General features: G+C 38.8%; 1 protein-coding gene across 5 annotated transcripts in view; it reads left to right on the plus strand.

Annotated features, from left to right (window-relative positions):
• Positions 1-23,268, plus strand: part of ntm (neurotrimin) — a 370,092-nt gene that overhangs the window by 313,429 nt on the left and 33,395 nt on the right. For all 5 annotated transcript variants that reach the window (XM_046411179.1, XM_046411178.1, XM_046411181.1 and 2 more), the window contains one exon: positions 22,839-23,071. In XM_046411179.1, coding sequence (XP_046267135.1) covers positions 22,839-23,071 — 233 coding nt within the window. The remainder of the gene's footprint in view (positions 1-22,838; positions 23,072-23,268) is intronic.

Here is a 23,268-nt window from a genome sequence, read left to right on the forward strand (position 1 = left end):
ATATGTACAGTATAGCAATGACCACAAACGTATTGTAAACAAATTTTTTTCACTAATGGGGATAAAGTTACAGGTAACTGAATACTTTGTATGTGTAGTGTAATGGTGGTAGTTTTTTCTTGAAATAAAGTCTTCAGTTGCTACCAATTGCTCCTACATTGTTTCTCAATAAAAAGTGAGTCTTTATTTCCTGGTTTGGTTTAAATATGGAACACTTCACTTACCAGGGTGTCTCCTGTGAGTGTTACTGACCTATACCAGTTAAGTCAGCTGGTGTTGACAGAAGGTGACTTTCAGACTCCTGTGAAGTGTTTGACAGAGCGAGTACATGCACTTTATTCCAAGTGACAGAGAAAAAGGCTATTTGTGTGCAGTGCTGATTTCAGCAGAATTGGATACAAAACAAGCTGGGGCACAGGATGGTGACGCTGACTCTATTGTGATTTTGTGCCCTGCATCTCAGCTCTCAGGAGAAAATTCTCAGTATGCACATATAAATGGCGAAGAAAGTTTTTTGTACAACTACAAAATACAAAACACCCATATTAAGACGTAAGACTGACAAACGTCAAAGTAGAATTGTTAAAACGTTTATCTGGTCCAAATTTCTACTCTCCATAAAACAAACAAAAAACTGTTCACATTCTGTATGTTATTCTTCACATTATCAGTTAATATACATATGTGAACTTGCCTTTCTCACTCAAAGCTAAACCAAAGAACAAAGTCCTCTGTTTTGGTGATATCATTAAAAAACAAACGTTACACCACTGGTACTTCAGAGTTCTGAACCTAAAAACATGAATGGCCTTTTGGAAGGCATAAAATCCTACTGGGCAACATATACGCAGCAGTGGGATATTTTCCTTGATGACATTGTGAGACTTGTTTCGCATCTCACATTTTTGAAAGTTTTGTTCCTTTTCATCAGATAAGACCAAGCTTTGCAAGAGATAATAAATAATAAATTTCGGAGCAGACTGAGCTGATAAATTAACTGAATGACTCGTGCACATGGGCCCGCTTCTCACAGAATCTCCCAAAAATGAAAAATGTCTGCCACATTCAAGCCATTAGAGAACGTAACATTTTAAATGAGCTCTATTTAATTTTCTGTAGTTTTGTTGCGGGGCGAATGGAAGCCCTCCGGTCTGGGGCATCTGATTTATTGCATTTACCGTGTGCTGTGCAAAAACATTTATATAAGACAAGTGGAAGTGAGCGCTCCAGAAAATTTGGCCTGATGTGAAGCGCTGTGAGAGTGTTAATATTATTCACAGGGGTACTTTTATCCCTGGCTTAGCTTTGTGTCCAGCTCAATTAAACAATGCTCATATACTTTCTCAGACACTGAGCCTCAATTATCATCAGAGGAGAGGAGCTGCTAGCCATGTCCCACCAGCTTGTGTCCTCGCTCTCTTTCAGCTTTTTGAAAGCAGGGGGTAGGAGGGAGGGTGGTAGCTGTGATGGAGGTGGTTGGGGTCTAACTGGCCTATTTTCATGTGTCAGTTTGAGACACACTGGGAAACACTGGGGTGCCTGTGTGTTGATATTTCTTGGCCATGTCAATTGCTCTGAGCCTGATGAAACTCCTTCTGGGACAAATCTTATACTCCCCAAACAAGTGTTTCTTCCTCTTATTTAAGGGTACCCCAGAGGACAGGAACAAGCAGAGTCTGATTCTACCACATGACACATGAATGACCTCTCCAAACTATGTGGAGATACACTAAAGCAGCAATGTGGTCATGGGTGAATTATGAGACAATGGCCCCCTGCAGATTCCAAAAAGATATGTCCTCTAAAGCCCCACCCTAATTTTCTCCTGCCTTGGCTCCTTGTAAAAATCATCCACAATACTCTCTTAGTCCATATCAGTTCAAAATGTGACAACACAACCTCATAAGTTGTTTGCCAATGACTCCTGGAACAACATATCTAACTGTTCCCAAAACAACATGTTACTAGATTAATGTTGTGGAACAGTAGCAGTTCAGGTCAGGTCAGGTTTAGGCCCCTAAACTACTTGATTAGGTTGAACGTGGTGATCTGGGGTAAAATAAGGATTTAAGTACAATTACATTACATATGTGGCTGAAGTAACTTTGTTACCTACGTAATATAAGTTAAGTACATTACATAAGCCGACTTATGTACAGAAGTTAAAATAACTCAGTGTGGACTTCTGGTTTAACTTGGGATTAACAGTGATCACCTGGGTCAAAAGCCTGTGTTTGATCCATCCATTCACCATAGCGTCCTCCTTATGCAGGCTTTCCTTCTCTTTATATTACATAACCTGACTTCCTCCTTAGCTCCTATCATAATTGCTGTCATTAGATTTGCCTGACCTCCTTTAACAATTGACCAGTGTTGTTTTTTGCTTGTGAGTATAGACTGAAATGATATGTTTGTTTATTGTTAAGATCATGAAAACTGCTTATTGAGTTCTTACTTTTATCCTCACTTTAGCCTTTGAGTTCTAGATGTATTAAAATTCTGCTGCATCTTTTATACAACTTAAAGTTAGTTGTACCTTGTTAGTACTATTAGTATTACTACTACAACATCCAGTACACCATTGCTACACTATAACAATTTTAATTTTGAAATGAAATGAAATAGCCAGATCTAAATGTTTATATGCATCTGAATCTTCAAGGCCATTTTCAATTACTGCCCAAAACTTTCCTGTAACTGAGCCTCTATTGTTTACTATTCTGTTGCTTTTCTCTATTACTTTATATTTTTTTTCAATGTAACTGTGAATAGACTGTTGCTGAGCATGTATATTGAGCAAACTCAGTATGCACAACTAACAGAAGTTTATCTTTCAAAAAGATGATAACAGGTTTGCTTAGCAGTATCATTTGAAATTAAAAGGCCATGTCTTGTTAAAAGTGTGCGCCCAATTCAGGCGACCCCAAAAATATGCAGCAGGTAACACCACAACACATAGCATGTTATGTTATTACCTCACATGCACGCAATATCTAAATGTGGAAACACTTTGTCATGGCAGGGCTATTGGAAATATTGGTTATGGCTAAGTGAAACCATACAAAAGTCAACTTTTTGGTCAAATGAATACCTGGTTAAGTGCAAGCAGAAAGAAATAAATATATAAAAAAAGTTTATCAGCACAGTGTGGGAACCCATATTGCCTGGTGTCGCGAAAGATCAAGAATTCCACCATCTGTGACTACCCAAGACTATTGCATACTATTGTCATACTATTGCATACTATCTCATATGAAAAGGAGATGATTTGTTCTTCTAATGACTGATGATTTGTTCTGCTAATGCAATAATGATACCACCATGGTGGCTTTTTATTGACTTTTGACTTTTCTTGACTATTTATTCCCCACATTTTCTTTTTTTTTTTTTTTTTACAGAAAACCTGCTTCAAGAACTGCAGGAGTGGAGTTGAACATATGTGTGTCTTTAGTAGACAGAGATAAGCTTATGAAAGATTATGTGCAGGTGTGTTATAGGGAATGTAGCTTTCAGAGTATCTGCAGTTCGGTTAAAAGGAAGAGACAAAAAGTAAGAGATTAAAAGTAAAAGGACTTGTTGGTCTCCGCTGCTTTGATTTAGTTTGGAATTTAGATTTGATATTGTATTCTTTCATCTAGTTTTTGAAATTAATTAAAATAGTTTTGTTTCTTTACATTCATAATTCTACACTTTAGAGATTATTGAAGCTAAACACAAAATCAAAACCAGAATGTAACCTCAAAGCTTACATTACACTCCAGCTAGCTGGAAAGCTCTGTCACATCAATGCAGATGATGCTGACGCTTCTTTCTTTTAAAGGTTGTGAGTCCATCTTTACGTTCTTGTTAGTTTTACATAGGGGCTCTGAGTATTAAACTCTTGCAGCACATCAAATTGACAGAATTGCTCATCGTCTTCCTTCCCCAGTCAACAGCTCTCAAACCAGTTCGGAAGTAAACATAAGAACCACAAGGTGATACTTGACAGGTGTGAGGCTATATGAACTAAATGGCACTTTTAGCATAGTAACAGCACTTCCATGTCATCTTTATTTGCATGTTCATTATTCTTCTTTATATTTTTGTTATGTTTTTCCAACAGCACCTCACATTTTACGTACCTGCTGTAGAAGTTGTGCTTCAGATATTCGCTTACTGAGAAAAGAACACAGATAGAGTTGGGCTTGATCTTAATATTGACCAAAATAATTGCCGTTGTGATTTGTCCACAGTTGAGCAGCCATAAGTTAAAGAGTCTCAAGCTTTGCTAGCGGCTCTGTGAGACAACAGTGCTTTGAGCTATATGCAATGGGATCATCACAACTATAATGCACTTACTGTCAGCAGTAGGTGTTTTTCATTTTTTAAGTTTTGGTTTTTTTTGTCTTGTTAGAAAAAGGGCATCACCAGAGCTATTACAATCGATCCAGGGGTGGACATGCATGTCTGATGGATGTCTGAGTCAGATTTTCTGACCAACAACAACAACCAACAACCCATCCTTATACATATACTGTATGTGGTATATCAGTATTATTGTACTGCTTACAAATTCATTTTATTTGACAAAGTCAGGACCTCTTCTTTATCAACCATTCTATTGCCTGTGTCCTAGAAAAATCATGATGGAGGGCCTGAATGCAATGCAAATAAAAATTTAAAACGTTTTGTGTTCTCCATCAACACAAATGTCTCTTTCACATTCTGCAACTTTGTTCATTCCCTATTTTGAGCTGAACTGACACAGGTAACTATATGCAAATATGTGGTTACTGGCAACATGGGACAGCCCAGCAGTTGTACAAACAGCTCAGCAGTTACATTACAAGGATGCAAAGCAGCAATGATGAGCAGACTATTGAACGAGTCATGCTCCCTGGAAGATGTCCAAGCTTATATATTACAACTATTTATTACTCTCAAATGTTTTGGCTTTTAATCACGCCAGCATAGACTAACTAAAGAGTAGATGTCTGCTGCTTTTGAAGTGGAATTACTACTTAATTTAAGAGTCCCATATGTTATTCCCTAGGACTGGGACAGTTAAGTTAATAATATTTGACACATTAATATGCCATTATATCACAGAAATGCAACGTCTGAAGCTGCTCTCGGATATGTGCAAGAGGAGGCTGTTGGCTTTGGATCTAAAGGCACGCAGGAGAGTCAGTTAAAGAGGAAATGTATGATTTTCATTACCTCCCACATGTATTTATCAATCAAAGTGTCCCCAGTTTTGCTTTTCCTTCCTTTCATACAGTCTGAGTTTCTACAAGTGGCGCTTAGTCATCTGTTCAGCCATGCTGGCTTTCTGTGCTTATACTAACTGATTAGCTATCCAGTAATTTTAGTTTGTGAAAATGATTAATACTGCAGAATGTACTGAGAAAAAAATGTGTGTTACAAATGATGCTGAAGAAGGCTCACTTCACCGACACTGGGATTTATTGATCTGATTATGGCAGTGTGCTTACAAAGTTTTTTTTTTACATTTTTTTTTATGTGCAGTACGCTATCGACTTGTACAGCATAGTTCAAACATTTTAAGAATTTTGTATTGTGAGATGATTAGGTGTAAAAGTCATTTATTCAAGGTCCAGTATGTAGCATTTAGTGGCATCTAGCAATGCTATTGCAAATTGCAACCAACTGAATACACCTCATCACACCTGCACCAAAAAAAATCAGCATTTGGTTTGTTTGTTCTGGGCTACAGTAGAAACATAGCAGTGTGGACTTTGAGAAAGAGGACCCCCCTCCCTCTGTAGGTATAAAAGGCAAATTTTTGAGGAACAAATGTGCAACTTTTGATTAGACACTAATGAAAACATAATTATTCATCCATTTTCTATACTGCTTACCCGTCAGGGTCACGGGGGGTTGGAGTCTATCGCAACTGACTATGGGCAAGAGGCGTGGTACACCCTGGACTGACCAGTCAACACACACACAAACCTGGAGTAGCCAATTAACCTTATGTGCATGTTTTTGATATTGTGGGAGGAAGCCAGAATGCCCAGAGAAAACCCATGCAGGCACAGGGAGAGCATTCAAACTCTGCACAGAAGGGCCCAGACCAGGATTTGAACCTTGCCACGAGGCAACAGTGCTAACCCCTGCATCACCATGCCAGCCCTACACACTGGATCTTTGACGTATTTAAATAAATATGAAGACTGAAATAAAGATGAAGAAGACAAAGTGTTCTTTACTAATTATAAAATAGCATAACTATACAGTACAGTATTGTATACACTGGCTCACTGGAAAGGACTTCTACAATGACAGTCACATCTTGACCTTAGCAGTTCAACTGGACGGCAGTTCAGATGCCTACAGTCCAAAACAATCTTCTTCCATTACTTGAACCAATGCTCACTTAAAGACATTGGTGATCAGACAGGAACAATTTAAGCATTCTTTTTAATGTATGTCTGATGGTATGACCATCACATTGTGCCACGATACAAGTCACTCCACTCTTATTACTGCCATACCTTAACCAAGTGTTTAGTGGCTAAACATAATAAAATGTGTACACAAGAAAACAAGTGAAATATGACACTAAATGCTTCAATAAATGGTTCAGCATCAACATTCTGTGATTGGTCAGATTTGTATATCAATCCCTGCTGCAAATACATGGTATCTAAGATTTGTTTCTTCAAGACAGGGTTGGATGGGGTGGACAGGAGGATTTTTGCCTAAAAATAGTCTCACAACACATTTTACAGAGTGAAGCTCCAGGCAGTACTGTTACAGTCTTAGATGTAATTTGTGGCGTTAACTGTGCACAAAAAATGTCACCTCTCTGACTTTAGCCTTTAAGGCACTGCTTTCTCCCAGGCAACATAAGTACCTCTTTAAAATGGCACCAAGCCTTCTGAAAAACACTGTCTTGAGGGAACTCATGGAAACAGTTTCCCAGGTATGAAATCAGTGCTTTAACAGGTGTAGTTTTGTGGTTGTATGGTTTTCAATTAACTTTGAGGTACTGCAGTAACCAGTCTAAAAGAATGCTCAGGAGACAAGCTCAGTGATCACTCTGTACTTAAGCACATTTTACTAATGATACATCCACTCACCATCTTATCCTGCTATAAGATTAGATAAGATAGGCCTTTATTAGTCCCACAGTGGGGAAGTTCTCTATGATGCATGTCTGTCTGCCATTGTGTAAACAGTACATATTAGGGTCTTCCTTGTGAAACCACTGTAGTGCTTTGAGAATTACTCCACCCACATGTTATGTGGAGACCAGTATGTTGACACAGAAATGTTTCCTAATGAATGCACAGATTGGGCTAATTAATGGCCCTATCAGCAAAACTGCTGAGGCCTAATATATCATTGTGATTATAGGGAGACATTAGGCATCTCTGGTGGCTTTTTCTCCATCAGGTTGTGACAGCTTGTTTATCTGCTTTGTTCACCACAGAAATGGAAACGTACAACACCGACATTACAAAGCTGGTTATTTCCATGTCAACCACAATGAGGAAACATTATTGGATTAACCTCTTGGTGTGACTGTTCCTCTGTCCTCTATGTGATAACTTTTGCATGAGGAACACACAAGTGATGTTTGACATGTTACAAACGTGGATTTGGCTGTGCCTCAATTTTAGACCATCTTTTACTGATCTGATTTTACAAGGAAATACAATAAATTTACAAAGTAAGCTACCTCTTGGCAAACTACCTGAGTATCTTACATGTTTCTTTAACTATACTAGTTTCTGGGACTATCTAATATGGTAATACTGAGATTGGGACTTTAGACACTGAGTTCCACGAAAGTGGAACAATTTGCAGGAATGTGTAAAACAAGAGCTGGTCCCATTTGTCCAATTCATTTCTGTCTTGGAGCAATGTGACTGTATGTATTTTACTTCAATCAGGAGAGAGTAATAAGAGAGGAAAGTGAATGAGATATTTTGAGTGAAATGAATTTATTGTGAGGAGCAAAATAGATTTTGGCGCTTAGACCTCGGCAGGAATTTGATCACCATGGGAAACTCAGGAGACATGGGAAAGGTACGCCATACCTGACCTTGCAGTGCTAGGCCAGCAGAGGGAGAAAGCACAATTAAAAGCATTCATGAACAATAAAACATTATAAGCTAACAACAAAGACAGTAAGAATGAAAGCAACATCAAGGAATAAGGCCAAGAGCGAGGGAAAAGCTGAGAAAATAGGAGTGCTAACCAGAGAAGCAATACCAAAATGATACAGGGAAATGCAAATACTAATGCAGGGATGAAAGGTTAACCAGAAATCCAGGGGAAATTAGAGTAGGGGGGTATCATGTGACACAGGGATATGGCTGTTAATGAAGGTGAATAGCCATATGTTGCAGAAAGGGCAAATGCTATGCAGCATAGAGCTGAATGAAGCAGGGGAAATGCAACAGGCAAAATGGCTGTTGATGCAGTGGAACAGCTGTATATTGCAGAAAGGGGTAAATGTTGATGCAGGGTTAGAGCTACATGATGCAGGGGCAAAGCAACAGACAAGTTGCTGTTGACACAGGGGAATCGCCGTATATTGCAGAAAGGTGCAAATGCTGATGCAAGATGAGGTATGCAGTGTTAACAAGGGATCACAGAATTGAAAAAGAGAGAATGATAAGAATAGAGGCAAAATATTAGAAATGCAAGAGAGACCAGCATCAGTTATATGCAAGACTTACGGGATTATTCAAATTTGTTAAATTTGTTGTTCTAACAAAGGATGCACAGTTTTATAGCATAGCTTTGAAGGAAAAGGTTTAATCAGTGTGATGATAATTAAGGGACAATGACAATGAGTTTGGAATGTATAAGGAATAAATATAAGGTGGAAAGTTAAAATCATCAAATGAAATTATGGCAGAACCTAATGAATTAGATTAGCATAAGTAGGCAGAGGAGCACATCTGGCAACGGGCTGCAGTAACTGTCCTACTCTGCTGAATTGTTGAATTGTAATAACTCTGGGAAGGTAGGAACCCGGACATTCTGCGTGTAGTGTGTGGTGCCCCGATACACTTTTAGCTGTAGCGATATGTTGCAGACACGGGTAAATGCTGATGCACTGTAGAACTGAATGGTGCAGTGAAAATGCAAAAAAAAAAAAAAAAAGTTTTACTCCACTTCAATGTTAAGGGCTGCAAAGTGACTCATTTGAAGATTTTTTGCCTCCTCAAGTGGTCTCACTTCCTCTTGGTTGGTGCAGGGTATATTTCTTACTGTAACTGTATGTTTGCTGTGCATATCTACAGTTTGTATGTCATACAAAATAAGATTAATTAGTTGTCCTGTGTTTAAGATTTCGATGGTGATTTCGATGACAAACTGTGAGATTAAGATGAAAAGAAAGCGCCCAGGAAGTACAGGCGTTTTCATAAAACTGATACATATGAGCGGATTGTTAAACCTCAGTGCCGCACTGTCAGCCATAGTGCGCAGAGATGGGAGGCAGTGTGACCTAAATTACCGCTTGTGGCACATGTTCCTGCCTTAACTCAGAATGAATCACCGATCAGAACTAAACCGTAAAACGACACGCCTGTCAAAAGAACGAAACAGATTACAACTCTATAGATTTAATGATGGCAGAACAAATGGAGAGATCGAGAGAAAATCTGTCATCGCATTGTTGTGTAGGGGAGAATGAGGGGATTTTTCTTCATTTTTTAAACTGGGAAAAGATGATGCAGCCAAAGGAGTGAAAAGTGAAGTGAGTAAAACATTTTAGAGCATCTGGAGACTGGAATCTGTGTCTTGAAGGGAACCAGACTGCAGGTGGTTAGGAAAGTCAGGTGTGGTGTGGCAGGCTGAGGCAGCTGGCACGGCCGGCATGCAGAAGCAGCTGACGATGCTGGAATGCCAGGGCGAATGAAGACGAAGGCCTGAAAGAGGAAGGCGTAGTGCACTGGGGTGAAAACCAGCCGATTCCTCTTGCGCATACGTTCACGATGAGACTCGGCTGCTGTTGTTGTCTCTTCTGCGAAAGGTGCCGAGGCTGCCGGAGAAAAGATGACTGCAATCAGACTTGCCATCTCGTGAGATGTAAGAGCTGCAGAAATTCCCTGGGATCTAAACTAGAGAACTAATAACTCGTAAACATTTCGGCTAGCACCGATTTTAGGACACAGCGCGGATGCTTATGATGAACTGAGGGAGCGGGCCGACTCTAGCAGGAGTTTGCTGTTCATCCTCTAAAAAGAGATGTTATTACATTACATTACACTTCATTTAGCAGACACTTTTATCAAAAGCGACTTACAGAATGACTAATAACAGGTTTCAGTACAATAGAATTAGACTAAAGCAACAAGAGCTAAAACATAATTAAAAGTGCTTAAGTAAAAGAGCAAGAGTGGAAAACAGGAGAACATGAAAGAGTGAAGGAGTGTTAGAGGGTTAGGGTTGGTAGGAGAGAAGGTGTGCTCGGAAGAGATGAGTTTTCAGGAAGAGGAAGCAGGAAGGAAGAGAGGGACGCCCCTGCTCTTACTGCTGCTGGTAGGCTGTTCCACCAGCGTGGAACGTTGTGGGAGAAAAGTCAGGCTTTGGAGTGCCTTGTGTGAAGGGATATCAGAGCCAGATGAAGTTCATTTGCTGAACGTAGAGCCCAAGAGGGGTTGTAAGCGTGAATGAGAACGCTCAGGTAGCTGGGTGCAGACCCCAAAGTCACTCTGTGAACTAGTGTTAGTGACTTGAATTTGATTGTGGCTACCATAGGTAACCAGTGTAGTTGGATGAGTATTGTCTAGACGAGCAGGGAAAGACAGTATCATTGAAAGACGGCAAATTCCAGAATGATGAAGCAGCAACGCAGATATTCACAGGGCTGAACAGATAGCTGAATGACAGTGGAGACAGAGAACACTTTTAAAATTTGTCTAGCAATTGGCTGTAGGAGAAACGTGAAGGGCTGTGATTGGAATTAGGGAAGAATGACAGTGGAACTAAAGGATCACAGGAAAACACTTGTGACTCAAAGGGCATGGGCAAAGAGATAACACTTTTGCTAAGCTTCATTTTTTATGTGGTCTGTTGCACTAGACGTGTGTTATGTATGTATTGTACATATGTATATTGCATTATATATTTTTATGCTGCAGATGTATTTTATTCAGGGTGACCTTGGAAAATAGAGCTTGCTCTCAGTGGCCCTTCTTAAATAAAGATTTGAACGAATGAGACTGCATTAAAGATGGTCTGTTACGTGGATATTTGCTACAGATGTAATGTTGCTTTTATGTAGAGATTGTTATTCACTGCTGGGGCTTTTCCATTGGCACTTTTGGCTGCTCTGAGTCAGACCGTGGTTATTTGTCCTTACAATACCAGATCACCCCACTGCTTTTAAAAGTTGTAAGTCAAGTGAGCCATCAGTAAAGACACACCTTCAAGCAGGTAGCCCTGTTGTAATGGAGATGCAAATCCCTGCCGAGTCCACCCAAGTGAAGCCAAGCCAACACGTGTATAGAAACGTCTAATGTTAATTGTTATGAATTTTACTTTCAGGATTTTAAAGCCATATGACCAACATGAAGCTGGAACTGACAGTGGAACATACATAATGTGAATAGCAGTTGTGGAGTGGTCAGTGTCACCATCAAAGGACTTAAACACATTTGTATCTGTGCTTTTTAAACAGTATTTGTGTTCTTCGGTTCATATTCATTGCTTCACGCAGATGTACGCACATCAGTGATAAGTAACTTTTTAATTGTTTTCCATCTTCAGTTCAAGACAGCACAAGACCCAGTCTCTAAGATAATCAGCTTGTCACTGGAGACTAGTCATTAAATCATTTTCTCATTGAATTTAGTGTAACATTTAGTTAAATGTCACACCTTTCACATTTATGAAATATTCAGAGAAGAGCTTTTGAAGTTGTGTAACACCACCAATAACTAGCTTTTTTTTTCATTTCAACATTTCTTAAAAAACAATGAAATAAAATAATAAAATACCCTGAAATACTGTGGATACTGTGGGTAATATGGCTAAACTTTTAACAGACCATATATTCCTCATCCATTCTGATAGTACTGCAAGAAACAATGTGTCTGGACTTACTCTTGCAGAAAATTGAGTTAAACTCTCTTCGGCTGCAGCCACAATCACTGAAAGAAGAGTCCTTCTTATTGTGTCTTGTCTTTACATTTTATCCTGCGTAAAAGAAAGAAGAAAATAAACATAAGCATATATAATCAATTCACTTTTTATTCTAGAATATCATACCACTTTACATCCAAAAGGCCAAACACTTTCTGGTGTGCTTTGACAGGTCACTCAAATGGAAACAGACTATGAAGCATCTGACATTTTTATGACACCAGGCATCAAAGTTGCGGTTTGGGGCGCGGACAGCATTCTTGTTGCGTTGTCCACCAGTGGATCTCAGTCATGTTGGTGCCTTGTCTGATGTGCACAGGCGGAGACAGAATGTTGAGACTTTCATCAGTTGTTATTAGCTCACATGCTATTTGCAGCACATCTTGCTAGATATTATTTATTTTAGAAGTCATACATACTTTCCTCTTTTAAGAGATTCTTGAAAAGGCTGATTCACTGTGTGTTTTCTTACTATATAATATTATATAATTTCCAGGGCTCTGTTTGGCCAAGTAAAGTTTGTCCACACCAAACTCATCCAAACACATCTTTATGGATTTTGTTTTGTGCACTGGGGCACAGTCATGCTGGAATGGAAAAGTGCCTTCCCCAAACTGTTGCCACAAAGTTGGAAGCATAGCATTAAGCCCAACCCCTGAATAACAGCCTTATCCCAATACTTATGTCTATATAGTGTATAATGACAAATTTTTGCAAATTAGCTTTTTCAGTGCTTATTACCCTTGCTTGAACACAGTGTTTCATTTTCTTGTCCATATAATGATATCCCTGTCATGCTCAAGCTGAAGAATTCGTATAAGCTATAGGCATGACCAGAGGCGGTCCTGGCTACTTTTACACCCTGGGCGAACACTCAATCGGCGCCCCCCCCCCCCAGCTGCACCCCATCAAGGCACAAACACAAGAATTACATTATTTACATACTTTCTTTATCACTAAAACATTTCACAAACAGTTAACAAGAAATGGAACAATCAAAAAATAAAAATTAACAGATGAATGAAATTGAAAATGTAAACACAAATGTAGATTGCACAAATCCTTAAACGCACAAAATGATAAAATAGATACACGAAATAGAAAATGTAAACACCAATGTGAATTAGAAAATAACATGCAATCTAAAACTTGACTTTTCTGGCCTCCTTTGATGCAAAATCATCAATTACCAACCATCTCCGAGGCCTCTGTAGCTGTGGAGGTAGATGGCTGCTCCTCCTCAGACTCAAGGACCATCTCCGAGGCCTGTGCAGCGGTGGAAGTAGATGGCTCCACATTTTGCCCAGTGGGAGCTGCTCCAAAATATTTCAGAAGTGCCCCTGAATTTACAATTAACATATAAAGTAAGTTAGATCACACTTAACGTGCATCAGCAGTTACCCAATTAAAATAAACCACACTGATGCGCAATTTATTATCATTTATTAACATTCTATTAACTACACATAAGACTCTACAAATTATTCAAAAAGTTATATCACATAGCTTACAAAATGTCAAGTCAATGTATATTAGAAGTTAGTAGCATAGACCCACATATGGCATTAAAAACTCCACAGTTACCAAATCCCTATGAATTTGCACTTGTTGTGTTGCAAACACAAACTATCCTATGTCTGAAATTAATTGCATGACATGAAACCTCAAATTCTAATAGTTGTTACTAGTTCAGCAAAACTAAAAACCAAATACAGTCCTTTTCTCTGGCTAAGTAACATCAACATGGTAGCAAGAGGCTAACCGATAAATAGCGTATAGGCTACTGTTAAATTAGCCTACATGCACAATTAACGTCACTCATAGAGACCTGCATACCTTTATCTTTTGCTCGTTTGTCCTCCTCTTCTTTCCTTCTCTTTCTGAACTGAGCACCTGAGGGTTTCTTTGGTCGTAGTTTTTCCATCACGCCCTTGACTCTAATAACTTGACCGTCCGTCAAACACCCAGTCAAGATTGACGTGATGTAAACAAATTGACGCATGCACAGATTCCTGTGTTTTTTTTTAATTCAAATTATTTTTTATTTAATTATATTTGATTTTATTTTTCTTCATATAACCCAATGAATTTCATGTATCTACCAGGGGTCTATATTAATTTTATGAGCACACCACCTTCATTATAAGTGATTCTGCCTGCGGGTGACGTCACGCCACGCTCCGTCCGCATGCAGATAGATTGATCACACACACACACACGCACACACACACACACACACACAGGGGCGGAGCAGAAACACCATTTTGACGCTGCCCCCCCGTTCTTGATCGTCTGACTTCTGGCGTTGGTCTTCTTTTCGGATCCGCTTTTTTTTTTGGTTTTTTTTGTTTTTTGAGGGGCGCTCGTGCGCCCCCAAATAGATTGCGCCCTGGGCGGTCGCCCACATTTCCCATAGCAAAAACCGCCTCTGGGCATGACTATAATGTGGTTCTGTTTAGGTGAAGTTGGTGCATTTTATGAGCAGACATTCTGTGATGGTACCCACCATAATCGATAATCGTAGTCGATGAGAGTTGGTAGCCCTGTTAAAGTTAAAATTGTTAAATTGTTAAAATTGTAATCCTGATAATAATCTCAATTTTTACAACATGTTTAAGTACTCAGATTATTTGTGTATTAATTAGTGGTTAGCACTCTCGCCTCACAGCAAGAGGGTTCCTGGTTCAAATCCCGGTCTGGGCCCTTCTGTGTGGAGTTTGAATGTTCTCCCTGTGCCCGCTTGCGTTTTCTGCGGGTATTCCGGCTTCCTCCTACAATTTCAAAAACATGCTGCTCTACATTGCCCTGGTGTGGGTGGTTGTCTGTTATCTGTCTTTGCGTGTCAGCCCTGCCATTGGCTGTCAACCATGCCCAAGGCATAGTCAGCCGGGTTGGGTTAAGACCCTGATGGATAAGTGGTATAGAAAATGGATGAATGGATTTTTCTGAAGCTTTAACTTAATACAGTTATCTCTCTTTGCACCCTAATTAAGTAATGTCATTTCATGTGTTCCATTACTCCCCAACCTGCTCATACGACATGCCTCTATTCATTTTGTGAGTTGGACACGGGAGCAGCGTGCTTTTCAGGGCATTGTGGCTGGTAATGCATGAACCAGCAGCAGTTTTCTTGCCAGTGATATACATCAAACACACATGCCATTTTTAGCAAAATCAGACACAAAAGCAGCATGTCGACGCTTGAGCGGAAAATGAACGCTTGAAATTTTAGTTCTGGCCAGAAAATTGATCTGAAACTCACCATCATCACCATGGTGACGAGCTGTCATCTTTGAGAAGTGCACCAGAATTTAAAAAAAAAAAAAGAACACATGTTAAATATGTAATTATTCCAATAAATCACCCCAAACCTACTGAGACTGACATGGCGAGCTGTCAAAACTCTGACCATGAAAAGAACAATTTGTAAGCCCATATGGCATTTTTGTTCATGGGTAATCTGATCATTTCTACTAAATTCTCAACAAACTTCTTTGAAATGCTTAAAATGCACTTGCAATTACATCATTTTCCATTGCATTCTTTACATTTGTGAAGCAGGCATTCTGTGGACCGAGTCTACATCCCATTAAAATATGCATTAAATAGGAAGTGAAGTCTGTTTCGATGATTAGAAGGTAATGTGAATCTCTTCAGGGACTGCATGTTGAAAGAGATGAGGGTTGTATTCCTGGAAGCAAAGCTACTGATGACACAGTAACAACATTAACTCAATTGATCCACAGTGTAAACAAAGACTACTGGCGACATCTAATTGTGGAGCAACAAGTGTCATGTATTTTTAATGATGCACGCATTACTGTCTGAAAGCAAACAGGGAGGAGAGTGGAGAAGCTGCTTGCTCACGGTTACAGTTTCACCTGCCAGTCTCACATCTCCCCTTCCCTACTGTCTTTCATGCTTTTGAGAGGAATGACAAATTTTTCGATTAAAATTTGTTTCCCATCTGTGCAGAAGTGATAATGGGAGAATATATGATATGTAAAATGTTGCTCTCCAGGGGGATTTGGCTGTTAGGGCATATAGTTTTTCTAACAACAACTAATAGTAACTAGTAATGATATTCATGCAGGGATGTGAATGAGAATATATGCTCATGTAACCTGAGAGACTTTGCAAAACTCAACAAAAGAGGCCCTTGAGCTTTCCTCCTCATTTCATCAAATGACCAGCAACTTCAGTTTGATGCCTTATGGCTTGTTTTGTACTTTCATTGCATTCACAGAGGCAACACTCCCACTCATACAATATGACTGCACAGAGTTTGTCATGCTATGAAAATTAGAAGGCACTATAAAGACACCTTCAGCCATGTTACTGACCCTCTCAAATGAAACAAAAAAACACTCAGGGCTGTGTTTCTGTAGGAGGTGCTGACCAGAGAAATTTTAAATCACGACATATGAAGGGATGGGTATGGAGAAATGATGCTAAACTGGTATTAGTTCTGTATGGAAGATAAGAACTGGCTGGAATTTTTGATTTCCTAATTGTCTCAAAAGATGTGCATGAACTAACATTAACAAATACATACAATTCATAGTCTTCAGAATTCCAATTATAACAACCTTATTATTATGATGTTTACTGCATGTATGTTTCGCTCTCTCTCTCTCTTTCATCCTCTCTGTCCTGTCTACCCCCCCCCCCCCTTCACCCAGCCGACTATCAGCAGGATAGCTCTCCCTTGTGAGCCGGGTCCTGCTCAAGGTTTCTTCCTGTTAAAAGGGAGTTTTTCCTTGCCACTGTCTGCTTGCTTGGGGGTTCAGGCTCTGGGTCTCTGTAAAGCACCTAGAGACAATTTTGATTGTATAAGGTGCTATAGAAATAAATTGAAATTGAAATTGAATTGAACTGTTTCTTTCACAGACCAACAGATTGCACCATACTTAATAACATTTTTATCTGTTAGTTTGGAGTGAGATTGAGTAAAATCACAAAAGTAAAACGAACATTATTTTAAAAGAGAAGCTTTAATCTTCCAATTGATGTGCAAATCAGAATCAGAATCAGAATTCCTTTATTTATCCCTGGAGGGAAATTCTTGTTCTTACAGACGTTGCACATGCAGTATTCCCGACCAAGAAAGGAGAAAAGTGTGGAGTATAAAAAATAGGATAAACAATAAAGATAGGATAAACAAAAAACTAAAATCTCAAAGTACAGGTATTTACAAAAACTGTATACAAATTTTTTAAGAAAATTTAAAATGCAGGTATGTACATGTGTAGAAAACCAATATATACATTGTATATATAAGTGAGTGTGTCGGTCACAGTGCTGAGTTTAGCAGTTTGATGGCGATGATTTCCTGTGTCGCTCTGTGGTGCATCGTGGCAGTAAGAGTCTTGCTGAACGAGCTCCTGTAGCCGATCAGCACATTGTGGAGAGGGTGAGAGGGAAAGTCCAGTATAGTTCTTATTTTGGACAACATCCTCCTCTCAGACACCACTGTCAGAGAGTCCAGTTCCTCTCCCACAACATGGCTGGCCTTCTTGATGATTCTATTGAGTCTGTTAGTGTCCCTCACCCTCAGGCAGCTGCCCCAGCAGGCAACAGCATATGTGATGGCACTGGACACCACTGACTCATACAAGAATCCTCAGCATCGTCCTGCAGATGTTGAAGGACCTCAGCGACCTCAGAAAGTAGAGGCGGCTCTGGCCCTTTCTGTAGATCATGTCCACGTTCTTGCACCAGTCCAGTTTGTGGTCTAAGTACACCCCCAGGTATTAAATAACAACATGTTTTAATCCCAGGTGGTCAGGAACAGTCACTGTGATAAGGTCTAGGCACAAAAACATCTTGCGCTTGTTCAGGAAAAGATCAGTGACGTTTGGTTTTCACGTGGCAGTTGAACTTCATCATCATGGGTGAAAGTTGTGCGCGGTGATGATGAATGGTAAGTTCAGGAGGAAGCACTTTAGCCCCTAACACTCTGATTGTTTGAAATTTTGAAAAATATGTATTTTTTAAAAGAATAAAAAGGTATTCAATATTTTATACCACTGCCAAGTCAAACTCATCACTTGTTAACCTCAATGAAAAACAGACTGCTCAAGACAAACATGGAGGAAGTAGTGAACAGACTGGAATTTTTCTAAAGGATTCCTGTCTCCTCATCGCAAGAGTAAAAACTGTCAGTGTTTATACAAAAGAATTTGCATACATTTTTTAAAATGCATTTCTAAATAAATCTGTATGTAAGACTATTAAGAGGATATAAATAATTTGAACTGAATTGAATTGATTTGTTTCTTCTTTTCTTCTGCTGTCCCAAATTTGTGCACAGCCATTTGAATTTTGTTGGTTGCTTTTGCTGAATTCCATCTACATTTTTGTTTAAAATTGAGCAAGCTGCTGTTCTTGTTTGTGTTCTGTTTCTTTTGTTTAATAGTGGTGCTGGAAATGGTAATGTGATCTCATTAATTCTTGTTAAAATAGGAGTGTATTTGTGTGACCCCTGAACCATTCTAACTCTCCCATATGTGGATTTTATATGTGGGGGCTTTATGTTACGTCATTTGACATTTGTTTTTGTTTTGCTTAATGCTGACAGTGTTCAATGACATGCCAAAAAAAACAAAAAAGCTGTATTGGTATTGATAACAGAATGGAGAAGGGGATTTTCTGGGGGGCTTTAAGATACTCTTTTCTTTCTTATTCTTATATCATCATTTTCAGAGGTATTTTTTATATTTAAAGTTACAGGGGAAGTACAGTTCAAACCATGCTGTGTTTGGTGACAATGAAATGCATTTGCAGCTCTGAGAAATTAATTTACTGTTGCCATAAGAAATGAAAACCCTATTTTGAATCCACTTTGTCTTTGTAAATTGATCTCTCACTGTCTCGCACACAGTTCGATCCACTTTCGAAAGCCATTGCTCCTATGTCTTGATTGTACACAAATGTACACACACACACACACACAGCTTTTTGTGTTCTTTTCTCGCCATAGCATCACAAATGCCCCAAGGATGCCATTGACCCTCGTGCCACCACTGAAGTGGAAGTGACTGATGCTGTAACAAAAGCTCTGACAGTGCAAATGGAGCTGAGAGTTTCAGCCGCAAAGTGTTTTGCTCCTGTTACATCGCCACCATTCTCACCTGATAAATCAGAAAATTAGGCTACTGAAAGTTATAACATCCCAGATCATAAGCAGGCATTTTGCAACCAAAAGCAGGTTGCAACCTAAAGCTGGTATAAATGGGACAATTTCTTCCACTGGCACACTTTCTTATAAGTGAAACTTGTCTTTTCCTACAGCTCTGTCAGTATTTTCCCAGCAGGATCCAAAGATTTGTTATGAAAATAGCACACGTATTGGCCTGTGCAGTCAAAGAGACTGCAGACCCAGTTCTTGTATCAAAGCAGCATTTTTTGACTGCAGAAAACAATCTGTTGTGATTGCAGTGAAGCACAGAACTGCAGTCTTTGGCTCATTGTCCTGATCACTTTTGAATGTCATGGGCCAACTGTGTGCGCAGATTAACATAAGGAACCTGATGATTGCTTGAGAGCTGCAAAAGTGGTGTCCGGTTAGTAAGCTTTTTAAAGAAATATTCCAAGCAACCTGTTAACATGATTGCTAACAGCTCAAAGAATACTATTGTACATTAAAATCACTTTCTTTCCTAATGGGTTTAAGGTGCACTTAAACTTCCAATAATGTAAAATTACCATTATTTTTTACCTTTCAGATTTCTCAGAATCCTGATAAGATGAATTGGTGTGTGTGATAGTGCACTCACGTATTAGAAACTGATTGAATAAATTATTACAATCAACTACTACAATCAATTACAGCAATCAACTGATAGTTGGGTGTTCATAAGGCTGCAACCTGCTGTGAAAGAGTCTTCATGAATGTTTATGGGTTGCAAAATATTGGAAAATAAACTTTTTCTTACATACAGTGTATCTGAATACGTATCACACCACTGAAAGTCTCACAATAACACAAACTAACTAAAGGATCAAGACAGGGATCCTCCAGCAACTCCTGTGTTCTGTGCAGTAAAATTTGTGTTTTTGTCTGGTTGCGATTGCCAAGTACCCTGTTCTCAATCAGTTCTCAAAGAGTTTTGAGAACTTTAGCCAATACCTCTTAAGGTATGTCTCTATGTTATAACAATTACCCATCATTATATCATTTGGGATAATTTCTCAGAGTATCTATTCTAAACATAGCCAACATTTCGTCTGCACCGACATTTCAACCTGCCGGTTGTCCTGGGGGCACCATTGTTAGCCAATACTCCGCTGCGTTCTCTGTCGCATGTGGAAGTGGGAAACGTCAAAAGTTACGAAAAAATACGATTTGAAACTGTAAAAAAGTAGGTATATTTAAAAACACGAAATCTGCATCTGAAAAAATAAGACCTCAAATATTAAAATATACTGTATATGAAAGTGAAAACTGATAATAGATACTTTATTCAGAAGAATTTCAGAAATGATAAAAATTATATTTAAACTGAAAAAACCTGCACTTATTTTTAATTCGAGTACGGTGTTGTATTGTTCAAAGTTCAAAATCAAAATTTCAGCTTTCAAGTTCAAATCTTTTATTATTTTCAAATTAATGACAGTTTTGGCCTTGATTTGGCTCCATAAAAATAAAATACATGAATTTTCACCATATGACTTGAATCATTCTTTTTGTAAAGAATTGATCATTCTAGAAATTTTGTAGCATATTTGACTTAAATAAGATTGTTTCCAGTCAAGGTCATGTCTGACATATAATCATTGTAAGATAAAAAATATAATAGCTCCCTCAAACCATGCAAAAGAGACCACAACATGATTCACTTTTCAATAGGTGCGCTATGAGTAAGCACATATAAAAAAGCTTCCCCACAGTTCCTAAGTTCACACCACTCAGTAAAGATTTTGTTTTGTTTTATCCACAAATTTAAAAGAGTGCAGTTCCAGTTCAGTTCAAGACAGGGCAGAAAGGCAACTCCAGAGTCACAGAAATTAGAATGTGATCTGATGCTGAGAGTATAGCTGATCATAGATATAGAAACATAAACCTCATTTGTCACTGGGTTGTGCAGCAATATTCCTACCTTATTGCAAAAGTTGGTACTGGAAAGTGAACAAATAAAAGTACATTTTAGGACAGTTTATGATCTACATGAAGTACAATAAAAAATAAAATGAAATGTTATTTGGTATCTCAGTCGTTAGAATCTATCGCCGGTGCTAGACGGCAACATGGTCTTGTATTGCCAGAATGAGCCGAAGCAGCCAAAGCAGCATGTACATACACCAATCAGCCACAACATTAAAAGTACTGACAGGTAAAATGAGTAAAATTGCCCTTATAATGCAGTGTTCTAAGGGGAGAATTCTGGCAAACGTGGATGTTCTTTGACACATAGCACCCACCTGGCTCTGAGACACACATGTTGTGCATTCAGAGCCTGCATGTCAGAATCAGGATCAGAATTGTCTTTATTGCCATGTAAGTGAAGAGGTTTCATATTACTAGGAATTTGCCTTAGTGATTGGTGCATACATAAAACATAAAAATGAATAACATATAATATTAGAATAAAATAAAATAAGATAAAATAAAGTAAACAAAATAAAATGGATCATGGTGGTGGATCTTGACAGGAGCATAGAACAGTGACTGTGCTGAAGTATCTAATGTCACTCACCAGCAACAGACTCCAAGAACCCTTAAATTGCAGTTAAATTATGCCATGTAAAACACACATCTCTTGCAGATTATGAGACCATGAGAGTATTCTTTCAGTGACAAGCAGCAAAATAAAGGTTATAGCATGATGTGTTTGAGTTGAGTTGCTTTACCTGACATTGCAGACCCTGCAATGTGACTGCTGGGCACTCGTACATTCCAAATGCTAAATCCCACAGGTCTAGTCAGTTAGGTTATTTTAAGGCAAAGTTGAAATTATTTATCAGTATGTGTTGACATTACATTAAACTGTCATGTGTGGTTGGTTTTGACACCAATGAATGGTGTAGACCTGCTCTAATTGGAAAGTGTCATGAGATAACTTTTGTTGTGAATTGGCGCTATATAAATAAACTGAATTGAATTGAATTGAATGACTATTTTTCTTAATCTCAAATACAGTGGTAGAAATGGTAAATACAGTGGTACAAATTAGAGAAATTAAGATGTTATTACAGACCAGCTGGATGATGGACGAGTGTTAATTTAGTTTTTAGTTTTACTTGCTGCTAAAGTAATCAAATAAAGTGTTAACACTTACTGTTTCATTCAGAGCATGCTTACTCAGAATAGCAAATGCAGCTGCCACTGCCTTATCCACTGCACTTATGGTGTCTTATGGTGCAGTTTCAAGGAGTATCACTTAGCCTTTCCTACAGCGGTGAAAGCTGTGTAAAGTGCAGAGCCCAGAGTCAGCAGCTTGCAACACTAGACCATCTGCTTCCACTGATCAGTTCCTACTGTGTGGTTGAAGGTTTGTTAATGACTTGTTAATATCGTTAGTGATGACTGTCCACCCCAGCCAGACAGAAGAAAATCGTTCAGAAATTTGCAATGAATAACAAACAGTCTTGAATACATTGTGTCAATCAGAAATACTGGATATAATTTTGGCATGTTTGTGGATTTTACTTTAATTAATCTTCAAATGACCATGGTCAACTTTTATACAAGCTTTATTTTCAATGCTGTTTATATCTCTTTACAGGTGTGCACAAGGAGACGTGGTCACACACACAGCATGGCTAAACCGATCAAGTATACTGTATGCTGGAGAAGACAAATGGTCGGTGGATCCCAGAGTGAGTCTGGTGACCCTTAATCAAGAGGAGTTTACCATCAAAATTGAAAATGTGGACATGACAGATGAGGGGCAGTATGTGTGTGCAGTCCAGACAAGCAGTAGACCGAGAACCACCTCAGTGCATCTTCTCATCCAAGGTAACACACGCACACACACACACACACACACACACACACACACACACACACACACAAATGGCACTATGATGCTATGACCAGATTGTCAGTACAGATGTGTTACTTTCACATGGTAATTTACTCAGAATTCAAAAGAACAAAGAGTCAGTCATTTGGATTTTTATAAAATGTTTATGCAGTATGAATTAATCTTCATC

Source organism: Scatophagus argus, chromosome 14 (genome assembly GCF_020382885.2).
Source record: "Scatophagus argus isolate fScaArg1 chromosome 14, fScaArg1.pri, whole genome shotgun sequence".
Lineage (NCBI taxonomy): Eukaryota > Metazoa > Chordata > Actinopteri > Scatophagidae > Scatophagus > Scatophagus argus.